The sequence below is a fragment of the Elgaria multicarinata genome, chromosome 11, assembly GCF_023053635.1.
Source record: "Elgaria multicarinata webbii isolate HBS135686 ecotype San Diego chromosome 11, rElgMul1.1.pri, whole genome shotgun sequence".
Taxonomy (NCBI): Eukaryota; Metazoa; Chordata; class Lepidosauria; order Squamata; family Anguidae; genus Elgaria; species Elgaria multicarinata.
Window position 1 is genome coordinate 11,280,323 of NC_086181.1, and position 27,172 is coordinate 11,307,494.

Below are 27,172 nucleotides of genomic sequence, written 5' to 3' on the forward strand. Positions count from 1 at the left end.
ACTCTTCTCCCAAAACATTCATAACCCCTTCTACTCTTTCGTCCCTTCTTCGCCTCTTACCTGCCAGAGTCTTGCTCCCGACACCCAGGTTGAGACACATCCGGAAGGCTTCCTGCCGTGCCCGAGGTGGCTGGAGTGGCAGCGGCTTGTAGTAGTTCCCTCTCCCCGATCCCCCGACGTGCACCAGTGGTGGCCGCGGGGTTGCAGGACGATCCACTGCAGCTTTTCGTGCGGAAAAGGCGGCTCAGGCGAACCTTCAAGGAGCCTTTCCTGGAGGGGGCGGATGAGCTGGGGCGGTTGGCCGCGACGGCGGGCACCGGGCCTGCCGGAGGAGCAGCAGCAGCAGCAGCGGAAGCCAGGGTTGCTGGCGCGGGTAGGTGAACGCGGCTGCCCCCCATACCCGTCGAATTGGACGATTCTGCCTGCCCTGCAGCCGCCGCCTCCTCTTCGTCCTCCTCGTCGGGGCCAAGAGCTTCTAACACCAGTAGGGCGTCACTGGTCTCCTCCCCCGGGGGTAACAAGGGCAAAGCGGGCGGCGGGGCGAGAGGCGGCGGAGGCAAGAGGCTAATGCAGGGGCAATCGCCGGGGGGCTTGCCCGGCCCTCCAGGGGCGGTCGGGGGCGCCTGATGTAGCCCCAAAGCGGCCAGCTGCAACTCCAGGCCGGCCCCCGGGGGGAAAAGGAGGCCGCCAGCCGCTCCGTTCCAGCATCGCCCCCCGCCAGGCTCGCCTTTCGGGGTGTCCAGGAGAGCGCACCGGTGCCTGGCGCACAGCAACTCCGAGGGCGGTTGAGGCGGCGGCGGCGGCAGACAAGCGGCCGGGGAGACCCCCGACGGTTCTCCAGCTTCGCCAGGGCGAAAGACCAGGAGCTGCGAGCCCCGTAATCCGCCCGCCCTTCCCCGATCCGCGGCTGCGACAGCCGCCGCCGCCGCCGCTTCCCCGACGGCTCCTCCAAGCGCCAACCCGGCTGCGGCTGACTCAGCCCCGCCGTAGCCCAACAAGCGGCTCAACACCCGGTACGAGGCCGCTGCTGCTGCAACCGCCTCGCCGCCTCCTCCTCCGCCTCCTCCTCCAGGTTCTGCCGCGGCCGCCGCTGCTCCTCCGGCCCGCTGCATCGCGCTAAGGGAGGCGGTGCATTGCATGGAGCAAAAGGCGAGTCGGCCCCGCCAAACAATCTGGACGGGGAGGCCGGCCCCTGATCCAGATCGGCTGCCGAAAGCTAAGGCTTTCCTTCCACCCTTGCTTGCTTGCTTGCTTGCTTGCTTGCTTAGGGGCCCGCCCGAGCAGTGGGTGTGCACGCCCTCCGACTTCCCTTTCCGCTGATGCGGCCGATGATGCGGTCTCCAATGTGACCAAACCCGTTCACGGCTGCAGCTCCTCTCTGCACCGCGCGCGCTCCTCACTCGCTCACACTTTCTCCCAGCTGTTTCTTTCAAGCTAGAAGGCAAACAGATGTTGCCAAGCCACGCCCACGCCCCATTCAACCACTACCCCTTGGCTAGGCCACGCCCCGATCGTTGAAAGCCCACCCTCCTTCAAAACAGCCCCTCTCAAACTTTGAATCCAGTGCACAGGTCGGTCCTTAAAGAAAATAGCTTTGACACCTGATTTTTTAATTTTCTTCCTACGGCTTTCTCTGTAGCTTTTTCTTCATAGTTATATGGTAGGCAGAAAATACACCTACTTTTCTCACACACACAGACTCCCGAATTAGGCAATGAGATTCAAAAGATGGCAGCCCCCTGTCACAGGAGGAATAAAGTGGGCAAAATGAAATCTGTTAATCAGTGCTACTTTCTGAAAATGTAAATTGTCGTATTTGAAGACGTTGGAACTCATGCCTTGTGATCTGGACTCCATTCACTCAACCCCTAGATGTGCAAAGTTCTGACTACTCAGTAATAAGGGAGGGGCGCCTTCCATGGTCCGTTCAAAGCCCAGAGTAAGCCCTGCTGTTCAAGAAAGGTTCTGGGGTTAAGCCATGATGTGCAACTAGTTCAAATTAAAACTTTTATTAGACCAGCTATGAGGATTGTCAGTAGAGTGTGCAAGTTTCACAGAACAGTTCATAGGGCAGAATTCTGCGAAACACAGAAGCTTGGATATTCCTGTACCAATTGAAGTTTGTCCTGTGAGATATTATTTCACCTACTTTTCATTCACAAGGGCTTCTGACAAGCAGGGCTTGTCCGTCAGGTGGAAATTTGTTTTCAGTCCCAGGACTCAGATTGAAAATTGCGCTTTAATTCTACATCAGCAGGTTCTCAACATTCTGTCACACTCCAGTATGACCAAAAGAAAATGCACAAACCAGGCGGGGCTAGGTAGGCGTTGCCTTGGTTTTCAGTGGTTCCCTGCACACAGACAATGGGCTACAATTGCAACTTGATATGCAGATGGAAGAGGACAAAATCTGCTTCTTTCTCCATGCCCTATGTTGTGATCATTGGGGACAAGACCCCCATCCCACCTCTTAGATGTATCCCTGAGTGTACCTCTCAACTTTCTCTCAATCATTATGGGGGAAACTAAAAGAGAGCCAGTGTGGTGTAGCGGTTAGAGCGCTGAACTGGGAGTCAGGAGATCGGCGAGATCCACTCGGCCATGGAAGCTCAATGGGTGACTCTATGCCAGTCACAGACTCTCAGCCCCAACCTACCTCACAGGGTTGTTGTGGGGATAAAATGGAGAGGAGGATTATGTACACTGCTTTGGCTTCCTTGGAGGAAAAAAGTCAGGATATGAATGCAATAAATAAAACAAAACATGTCACTTGGGGGACAATATGAAGGCAAAACCCACCTATGACCCTTAACATTGGCTCGGATCCCAAGGAGAGGAATCATTGGAGACAGTATCTTTAGATACTCACACTTTTCTGGACTTTTCCCCCTTCCCCTACCAGAAAGCTCTGCCACTATACACAGATATTCCCTCTGCATGCACCCACCCATTATAACAATAGGCATTTTGTAAGTGTAATAAGAACAGAGTTCCTGTGAACATGTGCAAAGTATGTTTCTTGCCCACCTGGAGGGAAGCATAAGCCATTTCACACACTTCTGGCACTGAAGGAGAGGGCTTCTAATTGCAAGACAATGGCTTTCAAGGCTGGCAATTAGCCAGCAGAGCCAAGTTTTGCCAAACCCATTCCCCGCCCCCCCCCGCCCGCCCCCACAATGTTCAGCACCAGGAAGTCCAAAGAGGGAAAGTAAATGCAATTTGCCTTTGCATCTCCAAGTTAAGGAAGAAAAATGCTCCTGTTAGCATTAGTAGCTATTCAAGATGGTGCTGGGCTCAATTTTCGGACAGGACAGAAGTGCTGCTGGTCAGTAAAAGAGCTGAAAGGGGGAAATGGGAATATGTCCTCTCTGGATGGGGCTGTACTCCCAGTAAAGGACCAGGTCTGCAGCTTGGGAGTACTCCTGGACCCCGCCTCGCTTCTGGATCCTCAGGTGGCAGCTACGGCTAGCAGCGCTTTTGCTCAGCTTCAGCTAGTGTGCTCAATGCACCTCTTCCTAAATAAATCAGATCCGGTCACTATCATACATGCCTTCGTTACTTGATTACTGCAATATGCTTTATATAGGGCTGCCTTTAAAAAGTGTTCAGAAACATTGCCGGAGTAAAATGTAGTGGCCATAGTGGCTTAAGGAGCCTGGTTTTTGGAGCATAGTACTGGGCCTGTTCAGACAACACTTCAGGCTCTGTAGTTAGCAAAACTGTGGTTCTCTGGGGTTAACACTAACCACAAGCCGTGCTGTCGCACACAAAACTTTAAGCCACGGTTAGAACTGCTAACCTTGCTGAAGACAGTCGAACTGTGGTTAGTGGGTGAGCAGGGTTTAGCAAAACAAGACACCTTAAACCTGGCTGATTAACCTTAACCAGCAGAGTTTAAGGTGTCTTCTGAACAGTCCCACTCTGATACTGTTTCATCTGTACTGGTTTCCAGTTCATTTCCAGGTATGAAATGAATATTAGTTCAGGTGCAATTTATAGCCCTGATTTTTTCCTCCCTATAAAGCCTAAATGGTATAAGGCCACTTCCTCCCATACAACCTGACAAACTGCAACATGTCCAGAAGAGGGCAACAAAGACGACGAGGGGGCTTAGAGACCAAGGGTGTTTCCAGACAGAGAGCTCCTAGAGCAGTGGTTCCCAAACTTTTTCAGGTCACCACCCCCTTGGTTCCACAAACTCACGCCCAGTGCCCCCTACCCTACCCTATAAAAATCATTATTCAGAATAGCGGTTTTCAACGACCCACTAAGGAAGATAATAACAATAAAATTCAAAACAGTAACAATTAATTGAATATTTATTCAAAATCCAATTGCATTTTTTAGTTTATTCAATTACCCTATTTCTTCGATTCTAAGACGCACTTTTTTCCCCATATAAACATCTCTAAAAATGGGGTGCGTCTTAGAACCGCGGGTGTGTCTTAAGTTTTTTTTTCTGTTGGTGGTACTGAAATTAGTGTGCGTCCTACAATCGAAGAAATACGGTAAACATAATTGATGAACGTGATCCAGTGATATCATCTTTTCAAAGTCTGATAGTCATTTAGCAAGAATATTAGATATCACATTTAGTTACTAGGGTAGAGTACCTCCCTGTTCATTCTTAATGTGATGGATGGGCTTGATGAAGTGATACCAGTTTCCCAATGTCTGGTTTAAAGTCACTTAACGTGAGTCTTAAATCACCACGTTTAGTAATCTGGAGTCGATTTCTTTGCTTGGAGAGAAGTAGGCAGACCACACTAAAACCACATTCCACCAGATATGATGTTGGAAATGCAACCAGGAGCTTCTGAACCACTCTCCGTAGTGCAGGATAGCGATCAGAAATTTCCTTCCGTAACCAAAACTCCAGGTATGGAAAAGACCACCTCGAGTGCCCCCCTGCCGCCCCCTTGCCTCTTAACGCCCCCCTATGCAATCCCACCGCCCCCAAGGGGGCAGTACCTCCCACTTTGGGAACCACTGTCCTAGAGCTAGGAATTAGAAAGTGTTGTGCAACAATTCCATTTTTTTCCTCAATGGTTTTTCTGCATTAAGAAAAAAGACGGAAGAAGTGGTGAAAAACACAAGGGGGGTATGAATTGAAGATGATGAAATCTGGCTTGTTGTTTAAGCCATAAACAACCCAGAGGGGTGTTCCTGGGTTGTTAATTAAAAGTGGAAACAATGAACATGTTCACGCACTCCTTTCATCCCCACAATTCCTGGATTAAACAACCCAAGAATTGCCACCATGAAGTGCAAACCAGGTCGATATGATCGCTGTCTCCAAATATTTGAAGTGCTGATTTCTGTTGCTCCAAAAAGCAGGACCCAAACCAATGGGTTCAAATTATAAGAAAAACGATTTAGGCCTTAGCTAGACCTAAGGATTATCCCAGGCAAATGGAGGGGGTCATCCCTGCCTGCTCCTGGGATCCTCTGTGTGTCATTTGGATGCACAGGGATGATCCCAAGATATTGGCCTGGTCTAGCCATGGCCTTACACTAAACATTAGGAAGAAGTTCCTCATGGTACGAGATAGTCGATAGTACAACAGACTTGAAAGTGGTGGACTTTCCTTCATTAGCAGTTTCTAAGCAGAAGCTGGAGGGTCAACTGTTGAGGATGCTATAGTAGTGGATTTCTTTCATTGGCTGGGTGTTGGACTAAGTTAACTTTGAGGTCCCTTCTAACTCTATGGTTCTATGATCCTGCCCACCATCAGAGGCCCTGCTATTCAAACTACCATCCTCAGATGTATGGTTGGTTGAGACACAAGATAGGCCTCCTAGGTTGCAGCACCTTCCCTGCTTTGCCCCTTCCTTTTTCAGATTTAGGTGAGCTTTTAAGAACTTTTTATTTTACCAAGCTTTTGGATTGGTTTCAAAGGGCTTTTCTACAAAAGGCATTTATTGTGAGCTCGTCATTCCCTACTGAGTTGTTTATGGGGGGTTTTAAGACAATGTCACGATCCTCCAGTTCCACTTCTGTGGCTAAAGAGCACTTTTGTGAGGTTTTTGTTTAGAGCAGGGAAAATGCAGTATTTAACCATAAAAGCAAAAGAATCCATTTTGGTCAGTGATGCATTTGATGTATATATCAAAGTGTCACCTAGAGGCTATGTAGCAGAAATAAGGAAAGGAAATGGTCTATGTAGTGCTCAGATCTCAATTCTGCAACAAAACCAAAAGTAGAAACAGCCGATTAACAGCCTTGCATAGAAAAGCTCAAAGATGTATTGTATCTCTTGTTTTGGTTATTTTATTCTCCCCCTGATTGTTTGTTACTGTGTTTAAACTTTTCATTGAATTTATTCTCTTTTAATTATTTTATTGTAAACCACTTTAAGGGGCTCTTTGGGGCCAAAAAGCATCATATACACATTTTCTTATGCATAAATAAAAATAGTAACGACATTAATCATTTGTGGTCTATTGGCAGCATGTAAAGACTAGGGGAGAACTGACCATATTTGAAAAGTGTCCCTGCCAGGACGCCTGGACTCACTATAGCAACAAGGCGAGTGACTATTTACAAGTTTGCTCTAACATCCTCTAACTACACACGCACAAATACCACACAGCACAAAATGACCTGAGAAAGAGCAGTCTGCAGTATGAAATACAGAGGGAGAGAGGTTTGGATTTCTAGCTGGAGTTAGCTGGGACTGGGAATACAACCTGGGGGCGGAGGGGGGGTGGGCTGTCCTTGTAGCATTCTGGAGGATCTTCTGCCTGCAATCTTTCTCCACTTCTGCTTTGCTTGCCTATTTATAAATAAAGCAAACACATTTAAGTCTCCAGTATTTTCTCATCTAAGCTAAATCCTATAGAACTGCCCCTGAAATGTCTCACCACTTCACTTTAATGATATAAATAGAGCTATACAACAGAGTTGGTCAACCTGCAGCCCTTGGGCTAATCTCATGCGGTCCCCTTCAGCCTGATTTCAAAAGCCCTCTGGAAGTGAACAGTTCAGATCTTTAGCAAGTGTGAACTGTCCTTTCCTCAGCAGCCTGCTGGTGGGAAGGAAGAAGGAGAGTGGCAGGGAGAAGGAGGTTGGAGAAAGAGAAGGAGAGAGAGAGAAGGAGGGAGAGAGAGAGAAGGGATGGCTCTCCCCACTACTGGCTTTTGATCCGCACACCATGGCCCTTTCTACACCTAAGGATCATCCCAGGAAAATGGAGGGATCATCCCTGCTTGCTCCCAGAATCCCCTGTGTGTCATTTGCATGCACAGGGATGATCCCGGGACGATCCCTGGAAAAAAGGCAGGTGTATAAACGGCCCAGGTGGCCCACAACACATTGCCCCTAAAGGAAGGCAGCTCTCGACAGAAAAATATGTTTCCCGCTCTGCCTTACAAGGTCATTAAAGATTACAGAGGAAATGTATGCAAAGTACTTTGAGCACTAATATGCTATATAAACTAGAATTAGAATTGTTTTGCATATGAGTGCGTGCGCACCCGCTATCTATTTATATTTTTAATTTTTTGTGTGTGTGTGTGTATTTTGTATAGTGGATTTTAATGGATTTTAATTTTTGTGAACTGCCCAGAGAGCTTTGGCTATGGGGCAGTATAGAAATATAATAAATGAAATGGATGAATTTATCACAATGATATTACCTGTCACCTAGACGTATTAATATATAGTTGTTGTTACTACTGTTGTTAGCATTAACAGAAATATTAATAAGCAAGTCACTATTCCATTTCAAACGTACCTGCCTGGACCTTAACATCATCTACAGGGGCCCTTCTCCATGAGCCCCTGCCAAAGGAAGTGAGGCAGGTGGCTACTATGAGGAGGGCCTTCTCTACTGTGGCACCCTGGTTGTGGAATGAGCTCCCCAGAGAGGTCCGCCTGGCGCCTTCACTGTACTCCTTTCGTCGCCAGCTGAAGACCTTTTTATTCTCTCAGTATTTTAACACTTAATTTTAACTTAAATTTAAATTTTACTGTTCTAACTCCGTATTTTAATCTTATATCAATTTTTGCTGCGTGGTTCTATCCTGGTTGTGCTTTTTATACTGTATTTTGTATTTGTGTTTTTAACCTGTTGGTTGTTTTATTATGGTTTTAATTTTTGTGAACCACCCAGAGAGCTTCGGCTATTGGGCGGTATAAAAACGTAATAAATAAATAAAACAGTTTACCTTGGTTTGGATGCAAGGTGGCTGTCTTTTTAACCATAAACCTTAGGATTGAAATAATGCCGTTTCCCCTCAACTACACCCCCTCTTTAGATCTGAAGGGATAAGGGGCAAAATGTGAGATTCACACCCTGTTTGAAAACAGAAGTGATGTGGTGTTTTGGAGAAAAAGACCATACCAACCAACAGCCCTGTGGTAAACAGAGTACTGCATAATATCAGTATTCATCTTTGTATAAGAGAAGTATAACTGATTGGGAGTGGGAGGAAGAGATCCCTGTCCATCCAATGTTCTGCAGCTGGCTCAGGAATAATGCCATGGATATGCAGACTTTGCTTTCACTTCATTAAATGCAAATTGCAGTCAAGGATCAGAATGTTTGGGTGAATTCGGAGTTAAGCTTTATGGGATGGGTGGGGAGGAAAGATCCCTCCTTGGTTAGGGACAGACAGTTGTTATTTTCAGAGAGTTGGTTTAGAAGAGGGATCACTGCTTGTGGGGTGTGCACACCCATCCAACTCTTGCCTCTGGCAAATGGGTTTGACAGGTTTTTGAAATGCGCTGCAAACTTATCTGTTAACCATGGCTAGTCAAGTAAAATTTTAAATAATTAGCAGCCACCTTCAGCAACAGATAAGCTTGTATAACCTCCTAGTGTGGGTTCTATGGGGCTTAATTAGAACAAACTTGCAAAGAAAACATATATACATATAACTTTAACAAAACATGTCTTTAGTAAACATTCAAACACAGAAATATGCCACAATCTGTCCCTTGTGCAACAATAACAATAACAAACAGGGATTTCTTGCTTGCAGCTCAATCTTGCATGGTGCGCTGAGTACTCTGGGGTCCCTTTTGTAGACTTTTTCAACCTTTATGTTCCAGGGCAAAATTCCAAGGAGCAACAAAACAGTTCAGAGTATTAGCCCTGCAATAATATAATTAATACAAATATCAATACAAAAAAATGATTCCCCACCCCCTTGAAACGCTATTGTACACAATTAATATTTCGAATTTACCTTATACAAGGTGATAAGGGCTTATAATTAAATAGAATTCTCAAACATTCAGCTTTCAGCAGAACCGGTTCTCTTTCTTTCTGCTGTTTCTTCTCTAGCCCTCCCTCTCAGTGAGAGCCCTGCCCAAGGGACTAAACCAACTGCTCCATAGGGGTTACACTTGCACGCCAAAGGCCTGCCTGAATCAAAACATCTTTGCCTGCTGCCTGAAGGACAACTGAGATGGAGCCAAACTAGCTGCAGGGGGCTCAAAGCCTGGGAGCAGCCACCAAAAAGGACCTCTCTCGTATCCCCACAAAATGTACTTCCGATGGTAGCGGAACTCAGAGAAGGGCCTCCCATGAAGGTCTTAAAACTCAGGCAGGCTTGTATGGGACAATGCCATCTTTCAGGTAGCCTGGTCCCAAATCATAAAGGGTTTTATAGGTCATAACCAGTGCCCAGAAACAGACCAGTAGCCAGTGAAGCTGTTGTAACAAGGGAGTCACGTGCTCCCTGTAATCAGCCCAGGTCAACGGTCTGGCTGCAGCATCCTGGACCAGCTGAAGTTTCTGAACATTTTGCAACAGCAGCCCCACATAGAGCTCATTACAGTAGTCCAAACATGATGTAACTAAAGCCGGAGGAGATTCGTCAGCTTGACCGTCTTTTAGCATTTAAAAAGGCAATAAAAACTGATCTACTCCGACAGGCCTATCCAGGGAAATTTTAGAATGTTTTTAGGATGTTTTAATCATGTATGCTATGTTTTTAATCAGTTTTTAATGTGTTTTGTATTCACTCAATCCAAGTGGAGAGGCAGATAAGAAATAAATTATTACCGTATTTCTTTGATTCTAAGACACACTTTTCCCCCATATAAACATCTCTAAAAACGGGGTGCGTCTTAGAATCGCAGGTGCATTTATTATTTCTTAGAATCAAAGCTTTTTTTCTGTTGGTGGTACTGAAATTAGTGTGCGTTTTACAATCGATGGCGTCTTAGAATCGTATTATTATTATTATTATTATTATTATTATTATTATTATTATTTGTGTCACCATGGCCAAATCCAACATTTCCAGGAATGGGCGCAGTTGGTGCACTGGCCTCAACTATGCAAATGCAGTTCTGGCCACCGCCAAAATCTGGGCTGAATCTAGGAGTAAATCCAAATTGCAAACCTGAGCCTTCAGGGAGAGTGTAACTCCATCCAGCACAGATTGAATCTGACCTGTTTTAACTAACCGGGAACATCTCTGTCTCATCTGCATTAAGCTTCAATTTGTTCATTCTTATTCCGTCCATTACTGTCATCAGACACTGATTTAGAACTAGAATAGTTTCCTTGGATTTCGAAGGAAAGGAGATACAGAGTTGGATATCATCAGCATACTGGTAGCACTGAACCCCAAAACTCTGGACAATCCCTTTCAGTGGTATCATGTATAAACTTAACAGCATTGGAGACAAGCTGGAGCCCAGAGAGACACCATAGGCCAGTGGCCATGGTGTCAAACCGGAATGCCCCGGCACCACCTCCTGGAATCTACCCTCTAAGAAGGACCAGAGCTACTGTATAACAATGCCTCGAAGTCCCATCCCAGACAGATATACCTCGGAAAGATACTTGGGTCAATGGTATCAAAACCCTCGAAGACACCCTTTTCTTCTAAATTAAAATTGGAGGCATTCTCTTTCAGCCCCTAAGGGGTGCAATGCAATCCAATGCATATATTTACAAAGAAGTAAGCACCACTTTTAATGGAATTTACTTTCTACTAAGGCTGCAATCCTATACACATTTATGTGGATGTAATCTTCATTGAACTTAATGGGATTTACTTCTAGGAAAACATTCAAAGGTACTGTGTGTTTTAGGACTGAAGCTTTAGATTGTATGTAAGTAGGAATTACCCACTCTTAGTAGAAGGTGATTGGAAGGAGTTAAAATCAGAGCAGTAAGTCATACTAGAACATAACTAGCAGGTATATGATTTGGCTTCATTGGGGTTTTCCATTCTTTAATTAATTTATTTCTTCTTATTTCTTTGGGAATTACTGAGTTAAAATATTTTATATAAGATAAAGCAACATTTGGTCACCTGGCAACCCTGTCGCTACTGCCATTGACTGACATGCTGTGAGGTTCATGAACATTCTCATGAAACTCAGTCCAGCCAATGCAAGTGGACAGTGATGAGATGAAAGGAGAGCAGGGCTCCTGTGCCTGTAAAAGTCATTCTAAAGTGGAAATTTCAGCATCTGCCCTTTTTACCAACACTGGCTAATAAGCTGCATCTTCCAAACTTCTCTTTTCTACATTATTGTTAATTTATTCATTTATTTAATTTGTACCCTGCCTTTCTACCAAAAATGGCACTCAAGACAGCTTACAATCACTAATAAAAATTGATTTTGGCTAGTAGGAGGAGGGACTTCTCCACTGTGGCCCCCCCGGCTGTGGAATGAGCTCCCCAGAGAGGTCCGCCTGGCGCCTACACTGTACTCCTTTCGTCGCCAGCTGAAGACCTTTTTATTCTCTCAGTGTTTTAACACTTAATTTTAACTTAAATTTAAATTTTACTGTTCTAACTCTGTATTTTAATCTTATATGAATTCTTGCTGCATGGTTTTATCCTGGTTGTGCTTTTTATACTGTATTTTGTATTTGTGTTTTTGACCTGTTGGTTGTTTTATTATGGTTTTAATTTTTGTGAACCGCCCAGAGAGCTTCAGCTATTGGGCGGTATAAAAATGTAATAAATAAATAAATAAATAAATAAATAAATTGGAGCCACAAGTGCATCTCCAATAGATAAGGTAATCAATAGAATAAGGGTTCTGTAATATTAAATGGAAATCAGGTGGGTGGGTCATTCTCATCTTAATAAAACATAAAAGGTTCCACCAATCTTCCTGAAATCTGCATGTGCCAGAAAGAAATGTCTATTTTACACATCCTGAAAATTTCAGGAAGATTGGTTAAAGATTGAGGTAGAAAGAGTAGTTAACAGAAAAAAAGGGGGGAAAAACTTGGGCGCACAAAAGTGTTCCTCAAAACATGTGTTGGCAACCTTTTATGCTTATCATTTGTGGGGGGAAACTCTACACCCCTTATTTTAAAGATTGATGTTTTCCTATTCCCTTTATATTGTAGTTGGTGGAATGTAGTTTCTTTCTTTTATAAAGAAAAACTATAATAAAACAAGTACATTAAACACTGTTAAAAACACAACAGTAACAGAGTAAAAAGACCTGCTGACATACCAAAGTCCCGCTTGAATAAAGCGGTCTTTGCCTGCCGGCAGAAGGATAACAGACAGGGAGCAAACCTAGCCTCCTTTGGCAGAGAGTTCCACAGCTTGGGAGTGGCCACCAAGAAGACCATCTTTCATGTCACCACCAAACATGCCTCTAAAGGCAGCGGTTTTGAAAGTACAGCCTCTCCAAAAGATCTTAAGAACCAGGCAAGCTCATATGGAATAAAGTGGTCTTCCACATAAGCACAGGAGCCAAAGAGCATTTGGTGACGACATGCTGGTGGCTATATTGGCTGTGGAAAGCTCTAAGACTGCAGTTCTAAGCTAGCAAGCCATAAGGTACCCATCGGACATCTGCATATGGCAGGTTGTACCCATGCATTTACTGGACATGATATGCCTGTGTCCAGAGCTGCATGTGCACAGCCTTTTGCACCTTTGACCATTATTAGGGTCAGGGCTGATGGGGGAAGAGGGGGTTTCAAACTCATTCTCCCAAGTGTGGATTCTTATGTAGCCAAATCATCACCATCCATACCCAAGAGGGCACAAAGGTGTCATATCTCTTTCACCCTGAGAGCTAAATTCAATTTCAGAGAAACTCTCAGGGGCCGCAGCCCAATAGTGGTCAGGGCCAAAGGCAAAGCGGATAAGGCCAAAAGCAAAGAGGGAGGGGACAAAAATACCAGCATATTTAAGCTTAAAAGCAGTTATGGCCAGTTACTAAGCCTTAGGAGAGTCATTTCAACTTTTTAGAATGGGGAAAAAAACACAGTAGCCAGGAAATAACCAAATGGCTGGTAGTCTGGAGAAAAGTGTGAGGCCAGAGAAGGGAGCGTGGCCATCTTGGAAACCCTGGAGGGCTGGATTTGAACCTGAGGTGGGCTGGATTTGGTCCATGGGCCTGAGGTTCAACACCCCTGCTGTAAGTCACCCTGAACAAGACCACTCTACACTGCCCAAAAATGTAGGAAAGCTTCATCGCACCTACACATTTGTCCTGGTTTTCCCTCAAATTATCCCACTTCGTTTCCATAGCGTATGAAAGCTTGCAAACTTACACCTGTGCACTTGTACGTACCAAGCCTCTTTACACCTCTCCTGTAGCATTGCTGTTATCCCGCTGAGATACACCTTGTAGTTTTCACTGTCGCCTCCACCCATTGATCTCCTTTGTACCTCCCCCTACAGTTTATTGGTTGTTGGAAGTTGGATAACTCCCCCTCCAGTCATCCTGTCGGAAAACCTCCTTCCATCCCTTCCATAAGCATTCGCATTACCAGAAGAACTGGACTTTCTGCACACCAAAATACATCACTAAGAGGGGCAGGGACAACCACAATCACAGCAAGGCATGGTCGACATCATCGGAGTCCTTTGCACACAATTTGCCATGAATATAAGGTAGATGTCATTGGAGTCCTTTGCATGCAATTCGCTGCGACAGCAGACTATAATGCTGGTGTGATAGAGCTTAGAAAGTGCCCTGACTTTCAAAAGCTGTTCTGAAAGTGAAAGGGGAACAAAATCCTGTTAAGGAGGGCTGTGAATTTTTATTATTTATTTATTTATTTAAGGATTTTTATGCCGCCATTCAGCCAAAAAAGGCTCTCACGGCAGCTTACAAAAGTATTTCTTGACAGTCCCTGCCCACAGGCTTACAATCTAAAAGACATGACACAAAAGGAAAAGGGATTGGGAGGGAGGAGGAGGAGGGGGGAAAGGAAAGCAAATTCAGGCACTACAATCTTAGTTGCAAAGTTCAGCAGTTACAGTTGACAGCAGGAGGGAGGGGGCTCTGAGCTGGAGCTGGACCCAGGCATGGTGGAGAGGTGCCTGGCTGCTGCTTCCTCCCTCACTGGTGGCCTCTGCAGAGACAGTTGGTAGCAGGAGGGAGGGGGCTCTCAGCTGGAGCTGGACCCAGGCACGGTGGAGAGGTGCCTGGCTGCTGCTTCCTCCCTCACTGGTGGCCTTTGCAGAGACCTCTGTGAACACTCAACAAGACTGACATCTTTGCTCATGAAGATGGTTGCAGATCTCCATCGCCTCAAATAGGCTTCCTTTTAATGATTTTCAATTTTGCAATCCTGTGCATGTTTATTTGGAAGTCGATGGACCCCACTGAATTTCCATGGGATTCACTCTTAAAATAGGATCGCTGCAGCCTAAAACCAGGTTAGGGGGCTGTCAGTGGTTTCAGAGCTGGGAATCCAGCTGTGGTGGATTTTAAAGATGTATTTCTTTCTCACGCAGATAAAAGAGAGTTCAAAGTCAAGTTACCCATCAATCTAGTCAGAAATAATTATGTGGACAATAAGGAATAAAACAAAACAAAAATTTCAGCATAGGCATGTTAATTTCAAACAGCATGATGTGAATCTGAATAGCTCTCAAAGTCACCAGAGGAATGATGAAACAGAAATATTCATTAAAGGGGGTGGCAGAGGGGAATCCCTTCATTTCAGTGGGTTGGAACCAGACTTCGTCATACTTAGAGTAGAAACACTGAAATCTAACTTTAGTCCCATTTATTTCAAGGGTCTAAGTATGACGAAGTCTAGATCCAGCTCAATGTGATTCATAAATGTGGATAAACAACTATGTCATTTCTGGCTCCTCCTCCTATCTTTCGTTCTCCTGCCAGCCAGCCAGCTCTCCCCTCCCCACTCCATTCCTGCCCATCACCTTCCATTCATTCTCTCCTTCTTTTTATCTCCCCCCCTCCCCGGTCCCACTCTCTCTCTTAGTAAATGTAATGCACCCTCTGCTGTGGTTCTAATCCAAGACAAGTCAAGTTTATTTCACTGTAGAGCAAAAGGCCACAGCAAACAACAAAATAATTCAACAAAAGTGAATTAACAGCACTCGTTTTCCATTGATGTTAAAATGCAATCACAGCAGACACATCTCTGTAAAAACAAACATATGTTCTCCAGTTTAAAAAGTGATTGAAAAACAATAAGTCAAAACAAAAACCAAATATATCATAAAATTATACATTCAGGTGACAGAATAACACACTGCAGGGATGTGGAGTATGCTCTGACTAAATGCTGATGAAAATTAAATTTGTGTATTTATAGGGATACTCTTCTTTATAATAGCTTCATTTGGTCAGGAACTGAAAAAGGGGGTTCTGGGGCAGAGCCTTAGTATACACAGGCTCAAATTAGGCCATTATTATTTCTGTGCCTCTCTCCTTGGAATCGCCCTCTCTATACTTTTCTTTCTTTCCCTTCCTTTCATCTCCTGGATCATTTCAGCATGTAGGCACAGCCGTAGAACAGAACGCCCTGTCTGAAATTTCTCCATCCTTGTTCCCCCCCCCCACACACACACACGCTCTGCCCTTCCCTTGCCTGGTGCCTCAACAGTTAATTATATTTAGCAGCGTGATGCGAACATCAGTAGGCAGTAGGTGACCTTATAAATGACTATCATGGTGTTAGTCAAGCTGATGAATGGAAGGGGGGGAATAAAGGCTGGGAGGGAAAGGGAGGGGTGAGGTGGGAAGACAAATTTCCCGTTGCCATGGCACTCCATGCAGGATTTGGTTGCTTGCATCACTGTCAGACCTATATCCCCTAATGGAACTAAAGTGAGACAGAGAGAGGGAGAGAGACAGACACTGTTCCCTTCCAATCTCTCTCTCTCTCTCTCTCTTCCCTCCCTCGCGCTCTCTGGCCTTACACAGGATTTCTCCATTTCATGCATTAGCAAGTGAGACTGTTGATAACAGTGTGTGTGTGTGTGTGTGTGTGTGTGTGTGTGTGTGTGTGTGTGCATCTGCAGAGATTTAAAAGCCCAGGCATATAATAGTAGTCGAGGAGGGGAAAGGAGGAGGGGGGGCAGTGCCAGCAGCTGCTCATATTGTGGTGACGTCTGCTCCATCACCAACCAGGGAGGGCAGAAGCAAGAGAGAGCGAGAAAGAGAGAGTGGGAGACAAGGAGAAAGTCCTGTCAGTTCTAAAAGGAGGCGAGGAACTCTTTGGCAGGTGGGCCAATGTTTGCTGGGGGTGTCCCTCTTGGAGATGGAGCAGCTCCCTCTTTGCTTCTCTGGCTTTTCTTCCTCCACCTCCTGAGGATCTCTAGATCCCCACCAGATGCATCAGGACTTCCCAAGAGGGCTTCCCCGTGGCTGAAATGATCCCTACCAGATGACTCCGGCATTTTCTGAAGCTTTGGCTGAACCATGGAGAACTGCTTGCTGGGGCTTCTTCTTTGGTGCTTCCACCTCGAACTCCTTTGGGCCGCCGGGATCTTTCAGCACCAACGGTCAGCTCCACCCAAGCCCAGGACTCCCAAAGCGAAGGAATGGATACCTTCCTCCTCGTCTTCTTTGGCTTCAGCTTTCACTTGGATGCCTACCCCTAACTTGGATAAGACTGATCTGGAGGGATCAGAGGCAGCAGTGGCCTTCCTGTACTCTGGAGATGTGTTGAGCCTCTCGCAAGCCAACTGTACACGGAGGTTTGAGGTGAGGGAAGTGGGGAAGGCCTCCGGCCCTCCGCCAGCCTTGCGTTCCTACCTGCACGGCGCTGTTGACACCCTGACCCATGCCACCAATTTCCTCAACATGGTCTTCCAGACCAATGACATCCGGGAGTCTAGCGTGAAAGAGGATGTCGAGTGGTACCACGCCTTGGTCAGAAGCGTTATGGAAGGGGATGTCCAGGTGTACCGAGCCGTGCTGACCTTCGATGCCCACCCGGTGTCTTCCAAGCCCCAGATGATGCTCCAGGCCACCAAGGAGAACAACGAGATCTTGCTCCAGGACCTGTCAGCCTCTGCTGAGAGCCTAAGGAATTTGACTTGGGAAAATGAGTGGTACAACTTCTTCCGGTTCCAGAGGGCTCCGCTGCTCTACAAACGGATCCTCAACAATGACCTCAAGACCTTGGATACCCCCAAATGGAGCCTGGGTGATAGCTATGTGATGGATACAGGGCATGTCAAATGGTCACTGCCTTACCTGGAATGCGAGGATGGGAAATTCTTGCCAACTTGGATGGTCACACTGTCTTCTTCCTTCTACGGCCTCAAACCTGACCTGAGTCCAGAATTCAAGTGAGTGGGAAAGGGTGGTGGTGGTGGTGGTGGTGGTGGAGAGAGGTTAGTCCTGGCTTGCCAGCATAGTGCTCGTTGGCCCCAATGTGCCCATGGGCACTTCTGTGGGCACCTGCCAGGCTCCCCATCCCTCCTGATTTTCATTTTTTATTTAGTTATTTTAAAATTAAATTGTTTTTTTACACACACACACACACACACACACACACACACACACACACACACAGGGAGGCTGGCATGTTGCAAAGCAAAGTGCCAGTCTCTTGCACCATTTATTTCAAAGAATGCCTTTTGGACCCATGTGGGCCCTAGAGGCCTTCTTTGAAAATGAAAATGGTGGGTGGCTGTAGCCCAGCACTTTGAAGCATGCCCAGCTGCCCAGAAAAAAGGTACCCTGTGGGTGGTAGGGCATAGGGAGGAGGGGAGGGAGGGGTATTTTGCCTGTGGTGTGTGTATGTGTGTCGCCTTTGTGTGTGATGTGGTTTGCTTATTTTATTTTGGTGGGTTGTGAGTTCTGCCTCTGTGTGTGTGTGTGTGTGTGTGTGTGTGTGTGTGTGTTTGCCTGGGTTTTGTGTGTGCCATATGTGTGCATGTGTGTAGTTCTGTTTGCCTAGTATTCATGTGTAGTAGTGTTGGTGCATATTCTCTCTCTGTGCTTGTGCTCCTTCATGATTCTCTGAGCATCACCAACTTTCCTTCTGTGAAATGGGTATTTTATGGTGCTTGGGCGGGGCGGGGGAATATATAATTTGGCATTTTAGACTGAAATCCCACCTCAGCTTTGCACTCAGTCTCTTGGCCAAGTTACTTGTTTCTGTGCATCAGCAATTCCCTTTCGGTGAAATGAGTGTTGGAGCAGAAAAGTGTTGGAGTTCAAAAGACAGACTTTGGAGTACAGAATCCACCGTTATTTTGTACTTAGATCTTTGGGCAAGTTACTTTTCTTTTAGTCTCACTAGTTGATTTTCTAGGAAATGGATATTTTCTGACCAATCATACTACCTCTGGCAGCCATTTTGTAAATGGGCAGCCCCCCTCCATAGCAGCTATTTTTTGAGAGCACCCACAACATCCTCTCAACTTTCCAGGTGTGTCCACTGATCCCAACAGGTTGGGCTCTGACTGTGGCCCAAACCACATGTGAGACAGGAGATCCAGGATCTGATCTTCTCTCTTTAAAAAAACAGTAAAAACTTACAAAGCAGGTGATGCAGAGAGGTGGGCTGGGTAAAGAGGAAGTCTCTGGAAGGAAAAGGAGAGGGGGAAAGGCCTGCTGCTCAGTGTCCTTTATGGGGGTCTGGATTGCAAGTCCCCCTTAAAAAAAAGTGTTCCAAGGATAAAGTTGAGTTGATGTCTCTGATTAAGCAGCTGGCAGTCTTCTCCAACCTGGAGCCCTCCAGATGTGTTGGACTACAACTCCAAATTCACTGGATGGGAATGATGGGAGTTGCAGTCCAACAGATCGGAAGGGCACCAGGTTGGAGAAGGTGGGTGTAGGGTTTTGAATTTATTACTCAAATTCTAGGAAGCCCACCCATCTCTTGCAGCGGCTTACTATAATATTACAAAGATTTAAAAAATGGTTTAAATAAGAGTAATAACAGTATCAAATATTAATATAAAAATAAGAGTAACAACAGTAATAAAGAGTGTTACTCAGAGCATGTGTAAAGAGTTTTCTCATCACAACTAAGTCACCATTGCTTGCCTTTACACACTGGAGAATAAGGGACAGGCCAGAGTTAATTTCTAGAATAGAAGGACACATGAGCTCAAGTCTCCCAGGGATAACAACACACACGCGCACACACACACACACACACACACACACACACACACACACACATTCTTTTTTGTTGGTATTGGGTTTTGTTTTCCCCTTGTTTTTGTTTTTGTTTTGTTATGGTTTCAAATACATTTTTAAGTGTTCCAGGGATAAAGTTGAGTTGACTCCTCTGGCCCAGAGTTGTTCTCAAGTACAATTGGAAAGCATTCAATGCATGTTCAGAGATGCTGTCTCATTTATTCTATGGCCCCATGTTCCAGGGCTAAGCCCTAACAAACCGTGACTCAAATTAAGTTCCATCTATTCATCTATTCATTCACCTTCTGTTGTTTCAACACAGCAAAAGTTGGGCCTGAAAGGGAGAGAAAATCCCTCCCATTTGTGTTCACTGTCTAATCTTTATTTCAAAGAATGTTGTCTTATTTATACTAAAAAAAAATGAAGTAAATAAGGAGCCATTCTTTAAAATAAGGAAAAGGTGGGAAGCATATCTCACATTTCTCTTAGTGGTGCTGGGAGAAATGTCCTTTATAAACTGGTCTCCTGCATCAAGGCTGGGCAGGAGGTAGGTCTCCAGATGGTTGGGATTTCAACTCCGAGAAGCCCCAGCCAACATGGCCAATGGTCAGGAATCCTGGGAGTTGAAGATCTAAATATCTGGAGCTCTACTTTCTGGCCACCCCTGTCCTAGATAGCCAACCCGTGTGCTTGGTTTGTAAAAGCAGAAATGCTGGAAATTGTAGGACTTCCTTCAGCCTAAACATGCATAGGATTGTACCCTTAATCCAAGATAGGTGGGCTGGGCTGTAGTTAGTTTGCAATGAGGGGGATGCACACTGTGTCGCTCCTGAGGTTTTGGACTCCAGATGTTTTGTACTACAGTTCCCATAAGCCTCAACCAGCATGACCAACGGTCAGAGATTGTGGGAGTTGTAAGCCAAAACATCTGGGGGAATCAGGTTACCTCAGAGGCATTGTTACAGCTTTAACACCGCTACCACCTCTCAACATACAAAGACAGAAAACCTACTGGCCCATGAAAGTTGTTACTAGCTTTGCCTATGTTAAGCATTTGGGGCTTTCTCGGTGTGTGTTTGGAGGGGAAGACTCTAATGTTTGTAAAGCTTCCCTGCCTAGTTCCCTGGAGGGGATTCTTACCACTGGGAACAAGGAAAGCAGCCTGATCTGGTATTTTCATTACCTTTTACAAGCCTGCTCCGTTTATCAGTGGTGGCTGGTGGCTCCTATGTCTGTGGGACAGTGAATCCGCTGTAGGTTTCAATAAGAACCAGTCAGAACTATAAAGGAGCTATCCAAAATGCTGAAACCTAGCCCCCAAATAGGTTCAGCACCTTGGATAGTTCTTTTTAGCATTCTGACTGGTTCTGACTCAAACCCAGAATGGCTTCACCAATTTAAATGAAGCCTGAGGAAAGGGTTACACACATGTCCCAGCGATGGGAATGTATTTCCTTTTAACTTCATCTGGGAAGGCCAGGGAAGAGGGGCTGTAACTCTTAGATGTCCACAATCACATGGTGAGCATCTCAGAATCTAACTATCTGACATGGATTCCTGAAAATCGTAGCTGTTAGGTGTAAAATATTTTATCTGTACGCTGCCCTAAGATCCAAGTGATACAGGGCAGCATACAAATATGTTAATAAATCAATAGATAAATAAACAAACAATAAACTATAAGTAACTGTCAGGGATGGATGGGGAGTGGGGACAGGGCATTCTGAGGGCAGTCTGTGTTGCAGGTAGCATCTTTTTAAGAGGAGTATGTATATTTTCCAGTGTGAGGTGTCATGTGATTTGGGCTGGGAAAACAGCCCCCTCCCCCAATGACAAAAACAGACACTCACACCATGGCTACTTTAAGGTTAAACAAGACAAAATAGATCTGTTTCATGTAGTGAGGTACATCAACAACAAGAAAAGAAGAACCAATTCTCTTCTGATTTACAAAAGCTCCTCTTCCTGCTCACCTGGAAACTATTCAGAGGTAACCAGGCAAACAGCTATTTAGAAACTTAGGCATACCTAATTTTACATGCTTGCTTTTTATCCCAGAATGTAATACATTTTGTGGGACCCACACAGTTTTGCTTTGTTCCCACACAGGGCCGGTGCCAGACTATTTTGTGCCCTAGGCAGGTGAGCTGCTTTCACCCCCCACCCCAGCATACCTAGGTGCAGGGCGCCATCTTGCCCGCCCAGCCGAAGCCAAGCCAGGACGCTGGGGTGGGGGCGGCTTAGGAACGGTGCACCCGGCCGGGAGCCGCTCTGGGAGAGCGACTTCCGGGCGCGCCGTTCTGAAGCTGCCCCCCCCCGCCCTCCCCCCACCCCAGCATTCTGGCTTCGCTTTGGCTGGGTGGGTGCCCAGCCAAAGTGAAGCCAAGACACTGGGGCGGGTGGGCGGCTTCAGAATGGCGTGCCTGGAAGCCGCCCTCTCAGAGCCGCTGTGGGAGAGCAGCTTCTGGGTGCGGTGTTCGGCGCCCCCCTTACCTTGGTGCTCTAGGCGGCCGCCTGAGTGGCCTCTATGGTAGCACTGGCCCTGTTCCCACACTGCCTAGGAAACCGAATGGATTTGCTTTATGTCTTATTTCAGCCTTCCCTACCCTGGTGCCATCAATGGCCATGCTGGCTGGGGCTGATGGGATCTGTAGTCAAACACATCTAGATGGTGCCAGATTGGGGCATGCACAGAGAACTAGCGGTCTCATCTCTCATTTTGGGCGAAGCTTTCGAGAAAGGGTGAAGCAACTTGCCTGTCCCAGTGCTTTCAACCTCCCCCAAAGCCTGAAGTGACCAAAGAGAGAGTTGGTCACTTCAGACCTGGCACTGAGGAAGGTCAAAGGCAACAGCAAGCGAGAGCCACTGCACCTTTTCACTTTCTCCCAAGGCCAGCACAAGGTGCAAGGTGAGACTCTGCCTTTCCTCCAAGGGAAAAGCAAAAGAAGACTCCTGCTGAATCCAAAATCCCATCTGGTCCAGTAATCTGTTCCCATTGGGCAGTATCCAAAGGTGACATTCCGCAAACTGAAATAATGCTAGTGGAACTCCACTGAATGTTTCCCTTGTGCAAATGATTGCCCTTTACACTTGCACAACAGGTTGTAGAAGCTGTTGGACAAGCAAAGCAGTTGTACAACAGGTTGCATAATGCCAAACCCCTTGTGCAACCATGCTTGCACAAACATACCTTTAGTTGGATTCTTCTCTTGGGCAAAGTTCAGAACCTAGTTTCCACTAGCGCAACGTCTTTTGCGCTAATGGAATAACATACCCTGTTTCCCCGAAAATAAGACAGTGTCTTATATTAATTTTTGCTCCCAAAGATGCGCTAGGTCTTATTTTCAGGGGATGTCTTATTTTTCCATGAAGAAGAATACGGTACACATTTATTGTTGAACAAAAAAAAAGGTCTTATTTTCGGGGGATGCCTTATATTACAGCGAGAGGCAAAACTGGAAGTAGGTCTTATTTTCGGGGGATGTCTTACTTTCGGGGAAACAGGGTAGTTGGATACTGCCCATAGTGGCCAACCAGATGCGTATGGGAACCCTCAAGCATGACATGAGGACAATAGCAATCTCCCACTGAGGTTTCCTAGCATAGTGTCTCTGATACTGGAAGTAATACATAGCCATCATGACTAGTAGCCATCGATAACCTTATCTTCCGTGAAATTGCCTAATACCCTTTCAAAGCCATCCATGTTGGCGACTATTACTAAATCATGTGGTAGCAGATTTAACTATGTACTGTGTGAAGAAGTACTGTCTTTAATCCAAGGTCCCAATTCGGCCCTCCGGGCTTTCTCAGATGGCCATGGCCCCTTCCCCCGGACTGACAATCATTTGGTGGCTTCCTGGCTTTTCTGTGGTTATTCCCCCCATCCTAAAAGGTTGCAACGCCTCTCCTAAAGCATAGTTACTGGCAATAACTAAGTAAGTGGCAGTATATGGTGGCATTTTGGCCCCTCCCCTTCTTCCTTTGGCCCCACCCATCATTGGAATGCAGCCCTCGGACATTCCTCTGAAATGGAATTTGGCCCTCAGGTTGAAAGGGGTTTTGAACCCTGGATATTCAATGTATTGGGTCCAGAGGGTCCTGTTGTCACCTCTGCTTCTGCATGCAAAGCTTGTGGCTCTGCCATGGAGGTGGAGCAGGTGGAGATGGTGATGACCTAGTCCAAACAAAACACATGGACCCTTGTCAATTCATATAACATACTGCCCAGAATCAATAGTTTGCTATTTTCTCTTGATTGCTTAAATTGATTTATTGATTTTTATATTTATTATTGTGTTTATACATTGGGCATGGTTCATGGAAAGGTGGGGTATATGCATTTATAATAAATAAATACAGATAATGTCCCATTGGCCCATGACAACACTGTCCTATCTATGCACATTGTGCCAATCTCTAGTCCTATTTAGGTTATGTCCTTCCACACCTGCTGGCTCTTTGCCCCCTTGCCATTCTCATTGCCCTCTACATGTGGAGGGTGACTGCCTGCAGAGGAGAGCTTGTATGGAAGCTATCTCTGAAATTTAAGAGCCCAAGATTTCGCCCCCTCCACAGCACATACCATTCTGCTTTTTGGAAAGACAGGAGAAAAAAGGGGCAGAGGGAGGAAAGGAGCAGAGAGATGACCTCACCCAAGGTATTAAGGGGAGACACTGGCCAGGTTCATACGTAATGCTAACCCATGATTTACTTAAGCCATGGTTAAGCCATGGTTTGTTGCCCTACCCACAGTTTGTCTGGCAGACAATCAAACAAATTGTGATTTGTTTTCTCTCCTCCTTCGCCCGCTCCCTCCCTATATCCCGAATACCTTTGGGGCATTGTAGTAATGGTATGTAGAGTGGCTTGGGTTTTGTTCTACTCTTGCCTGCCACTGTTATGGCCTGGCAAGCAACCCATGAATGACCCACAGTTATGAGATCATATGTCACGACAACCTATGATTTAAACATCCCACAGCCCAACAACAAACCATGGTTCTCTTTCTAGTTTGTTCATGGTTAACAAATTATGATTTGTTAGCATGACTGCATTCACACATCATGACAATCCTGAATTCAACAACCCATACCATGGTTTAGCATGTGTAGACCAAGCCACTGTGTTAGAAGAAAGGGAGGAGGAAGGATACTTCCAGCTCTCTCTCCCTCGCTTATATTGTAAGTTATTTTCAGCATTCCCAATTATGGACATGGCTGGAGTATATAGGAATCAATGTTTTGAAAATATTGAGTTTGGCTTACATTGTGTAATGACAAAATGTATTAGGCAGTCTTCCAAGCCAAGTTCAAAAGAGAAATCTGAAAACACTCAGAGTCAAATCTGATATTGCTGAATTTTGAAGGTGTGTGAAATGTCTAGTTGAATATTATTGTTATATTTTTTTAAGGAAACCATGGCCCCTACTCTTTCTGTTCCTCCTCTCTTAGTCCATTGCTTCCTTCAACCACCATTTTTATTTATTCATTCATTTATTTAATTTATTTATTTATTTATTTATTTATTACATTTTTATACCGCCCAATAGCCGAAGCTCCCAATTAATCAATGTATATACCGCTTGCTATATCTAAAGATATCTCTAAGCAGTTTACAAAATCAGAAGTCAAAATACATCACAATAAATCCATCAGCCCATCAAGTTAAAATGTTTCAAATATTTAAAATCTTATTTTAAAACTATAAAAACACAATGATGAATAAACTAAACTGGGCAGCACAATAGTTCAAGAAAGACTTGGCTAAATATTTTGAACTACCCTATTTCTTCGATTATAAGACACACTTTTTTCCCATATAAACATCTCTTAAAATGGGGTGCGTCTTAGAATCGCAAGTGTGTCTTAGGTTTTTTTTTCTGTTGGTGGTACTGAAATTAGTGTGCATCTTACAATCAATGGCGTCTTACAATCGAAGAAATACGGTAACAAATAAAGTTCCATTCAATATTTACTCAGCAGGAAAAAAAGGATTTTTGTGGAAAGGTTGCCAGAATTTTCTTGGTCAACCCCCATCTCAAATATTAGAGAATTCTGTCTCCCCATCGTTAATATTCAGTGGTTCACCCACCCAGCCACCCCATTTTTTGCCACACAGAAATAGGATGCAGAATTTTGAAAGGTGATTTTTGCTCAACCCTAGAAAGTTCATTCTGTAGGTTGATGGCTTTTTGACTCTCTTCATCCCTAACAGCCTATCACAGCCTTCCCCAACCTGGTGTCCTCCAGATGTTTTGTACGTCAACAGCTGCAGTGTATTGTTCCCTTCACATACAAACCCCTTCTCCCTCCCCCTGAGAAGAAATGGGGAAAGTTGGATGAGTCATCTTTTCTGACCATCACCAAATCTTACCTATGGACATCAATGGTGTGTAGTGATAAAATGTTAACCTGGGTGGAAGGGGTAGTTTATGCATTAAGCAACCATCAAATAACCCATGGGCTATTGTAGGGTTATTTGAAGGTTGTTTAACCCTCAAGCAACCCCTGCCACCTTGGTTCACACAACATGACAAACCATGGCAAACTCCCTATATTTATTTATTTATTTTATTTATTTATTACACTTATATACCGCTCCCATAGCCAGGGATCTCTGGGCGGTTTACAGAAATTCTAAAATTGAGATAAAAACAAGTATACAAAATTTAAAACTCTAAAACACAGAACATACACACATCAAGCATTAAAAACCATTAAAAAACTAAACATGTGGGTGATTAAGATGTGCCGCCAAATGCCTGGGCAAAGAGGAAAGTCTTAACCTGGCGCCGGAAAGATAGCAGCGTTGGTGCCAGGCGAGCCTCGTCAGGGAGATCATTCCATAGTCTGGGGGCCACCACCATAGTCTGGCCCCCACCACCTACTGGTGGCTGAATATTCAAAATGGCCAACCTCACACGCCTCAACTCACTGTGGCTTAAATAAGACACAGTGGACTGTGGTGATTGTGCGAAACAGCCAATTGTCTTCTGGTTCCCCGTAAAATTCAGTGAATGAGGCAGGGCAATAGCACCATCAAACCTTGTATGGGAGCACCACTTCTCTTATTCAGGTTGGGGGAAGTTGATCTATACTCAACCTTTATATTTTTATATAAATGCAAACATTACAAAATGCCAAGAAGCTTCCAGTGACCTCCTTCCAAATGGAACCAAACCCAGGTAAGTGCTCTGCCCCAAAAACATCTCATCACTCAGAGCAGTGGAAATTCCACTACTGCAAAGGGACTCTACTGCTCAGGGAATACTGGCGGTTAACCCCATGTTGCATCAGAACCCAGATCCATGCACTCCCAACTCTAACGCTGGCAGCTCCTGATTGGAGTACAGCAGAGGAAGAGGAGATTAATTAGGAATGCCACCTTGCAACCTGGATAGCTTACCTGTTCTTTCACTGGTACTGATACAGAGGGAGTATTTGCTGCCACCCAACCTCCAACCTTGTTCCTCCCCATTGGAGGCTGGTGATTCCAGTAGCACCTTGGACAGCTCCATCAGAGTTCTGATTGGTCCTTTTGCTCACCCACCTGTTGGACAGCATTGAGATCTCACTTGTTTCATAAGATGGGGGTGAGCAACGGGAACTAGAAAGGGCAGGAGGTGTCGTGGTGACCTAGAGGACCTTTCTTCCTGATATGCTAGTTGTTTTAGTAGCAGGAATATATATATATATATATATATATATATATATATATATATATATATGGTGTAGGAGAGCATTCAGAAAGACAAAAGGAACCAAAGAGCTTCGGCTATTGGGCGGTATAAAAATGTAATAAATAAATAAATAAATAAATAAAAAGCCACAAAATGCTGCAGTCCATTTCTACCCCCTCTTTCCC

The 27,172-nt window shown here is 45.2% G+C and overlaps 2 protein-coding genes across 3 annotated transcripts in view; one reads left to right on the forward strand and one right to left on the reverse strand.

Moving 5' to 3' along the window:
• SOCS7 (suppressor of cytokine signaling 7) overlaps positions 1-1,244 on the reverse strand; it is a 31,429-nt gene extending 30,185 nt beyond the window's left edge. For both annotated transcript variants that reach the window (XM_063137829.1, XM_063137828.1), the window contains exon 1: positions 61-1,244. In XM_063137829.1, coding sequence (XP_062993899.1) covers positions 61-1,139 — 1,079 coding nt within the window. In that variant the 5' untranslated portion in view covers positions 1,140-1,244. The remainder of the gene's footprint in view (positions 1-60) is intronic.
• A 15,090-nt stretch (positions 1,245-16,334) lies between these two features.
• Positions 16,335-27,172, forward strand: part of GPR179 (G protein-coupled receptor 179) — a 51,111-nt gene continuing 40,273 nt past the window's right edge. The window contains exon 1 of the mRNA XM_063138162.1: positions 16,335-17,502. Coding sequence (XP_062994232.1) covers positions 16,628-17,502 — 875 coding nt within the window. The 5' untranslated portion in view covers positions 16,335-16,627. The remainder of the gene's footprint in view (positions 17,503-27,172) is intronic.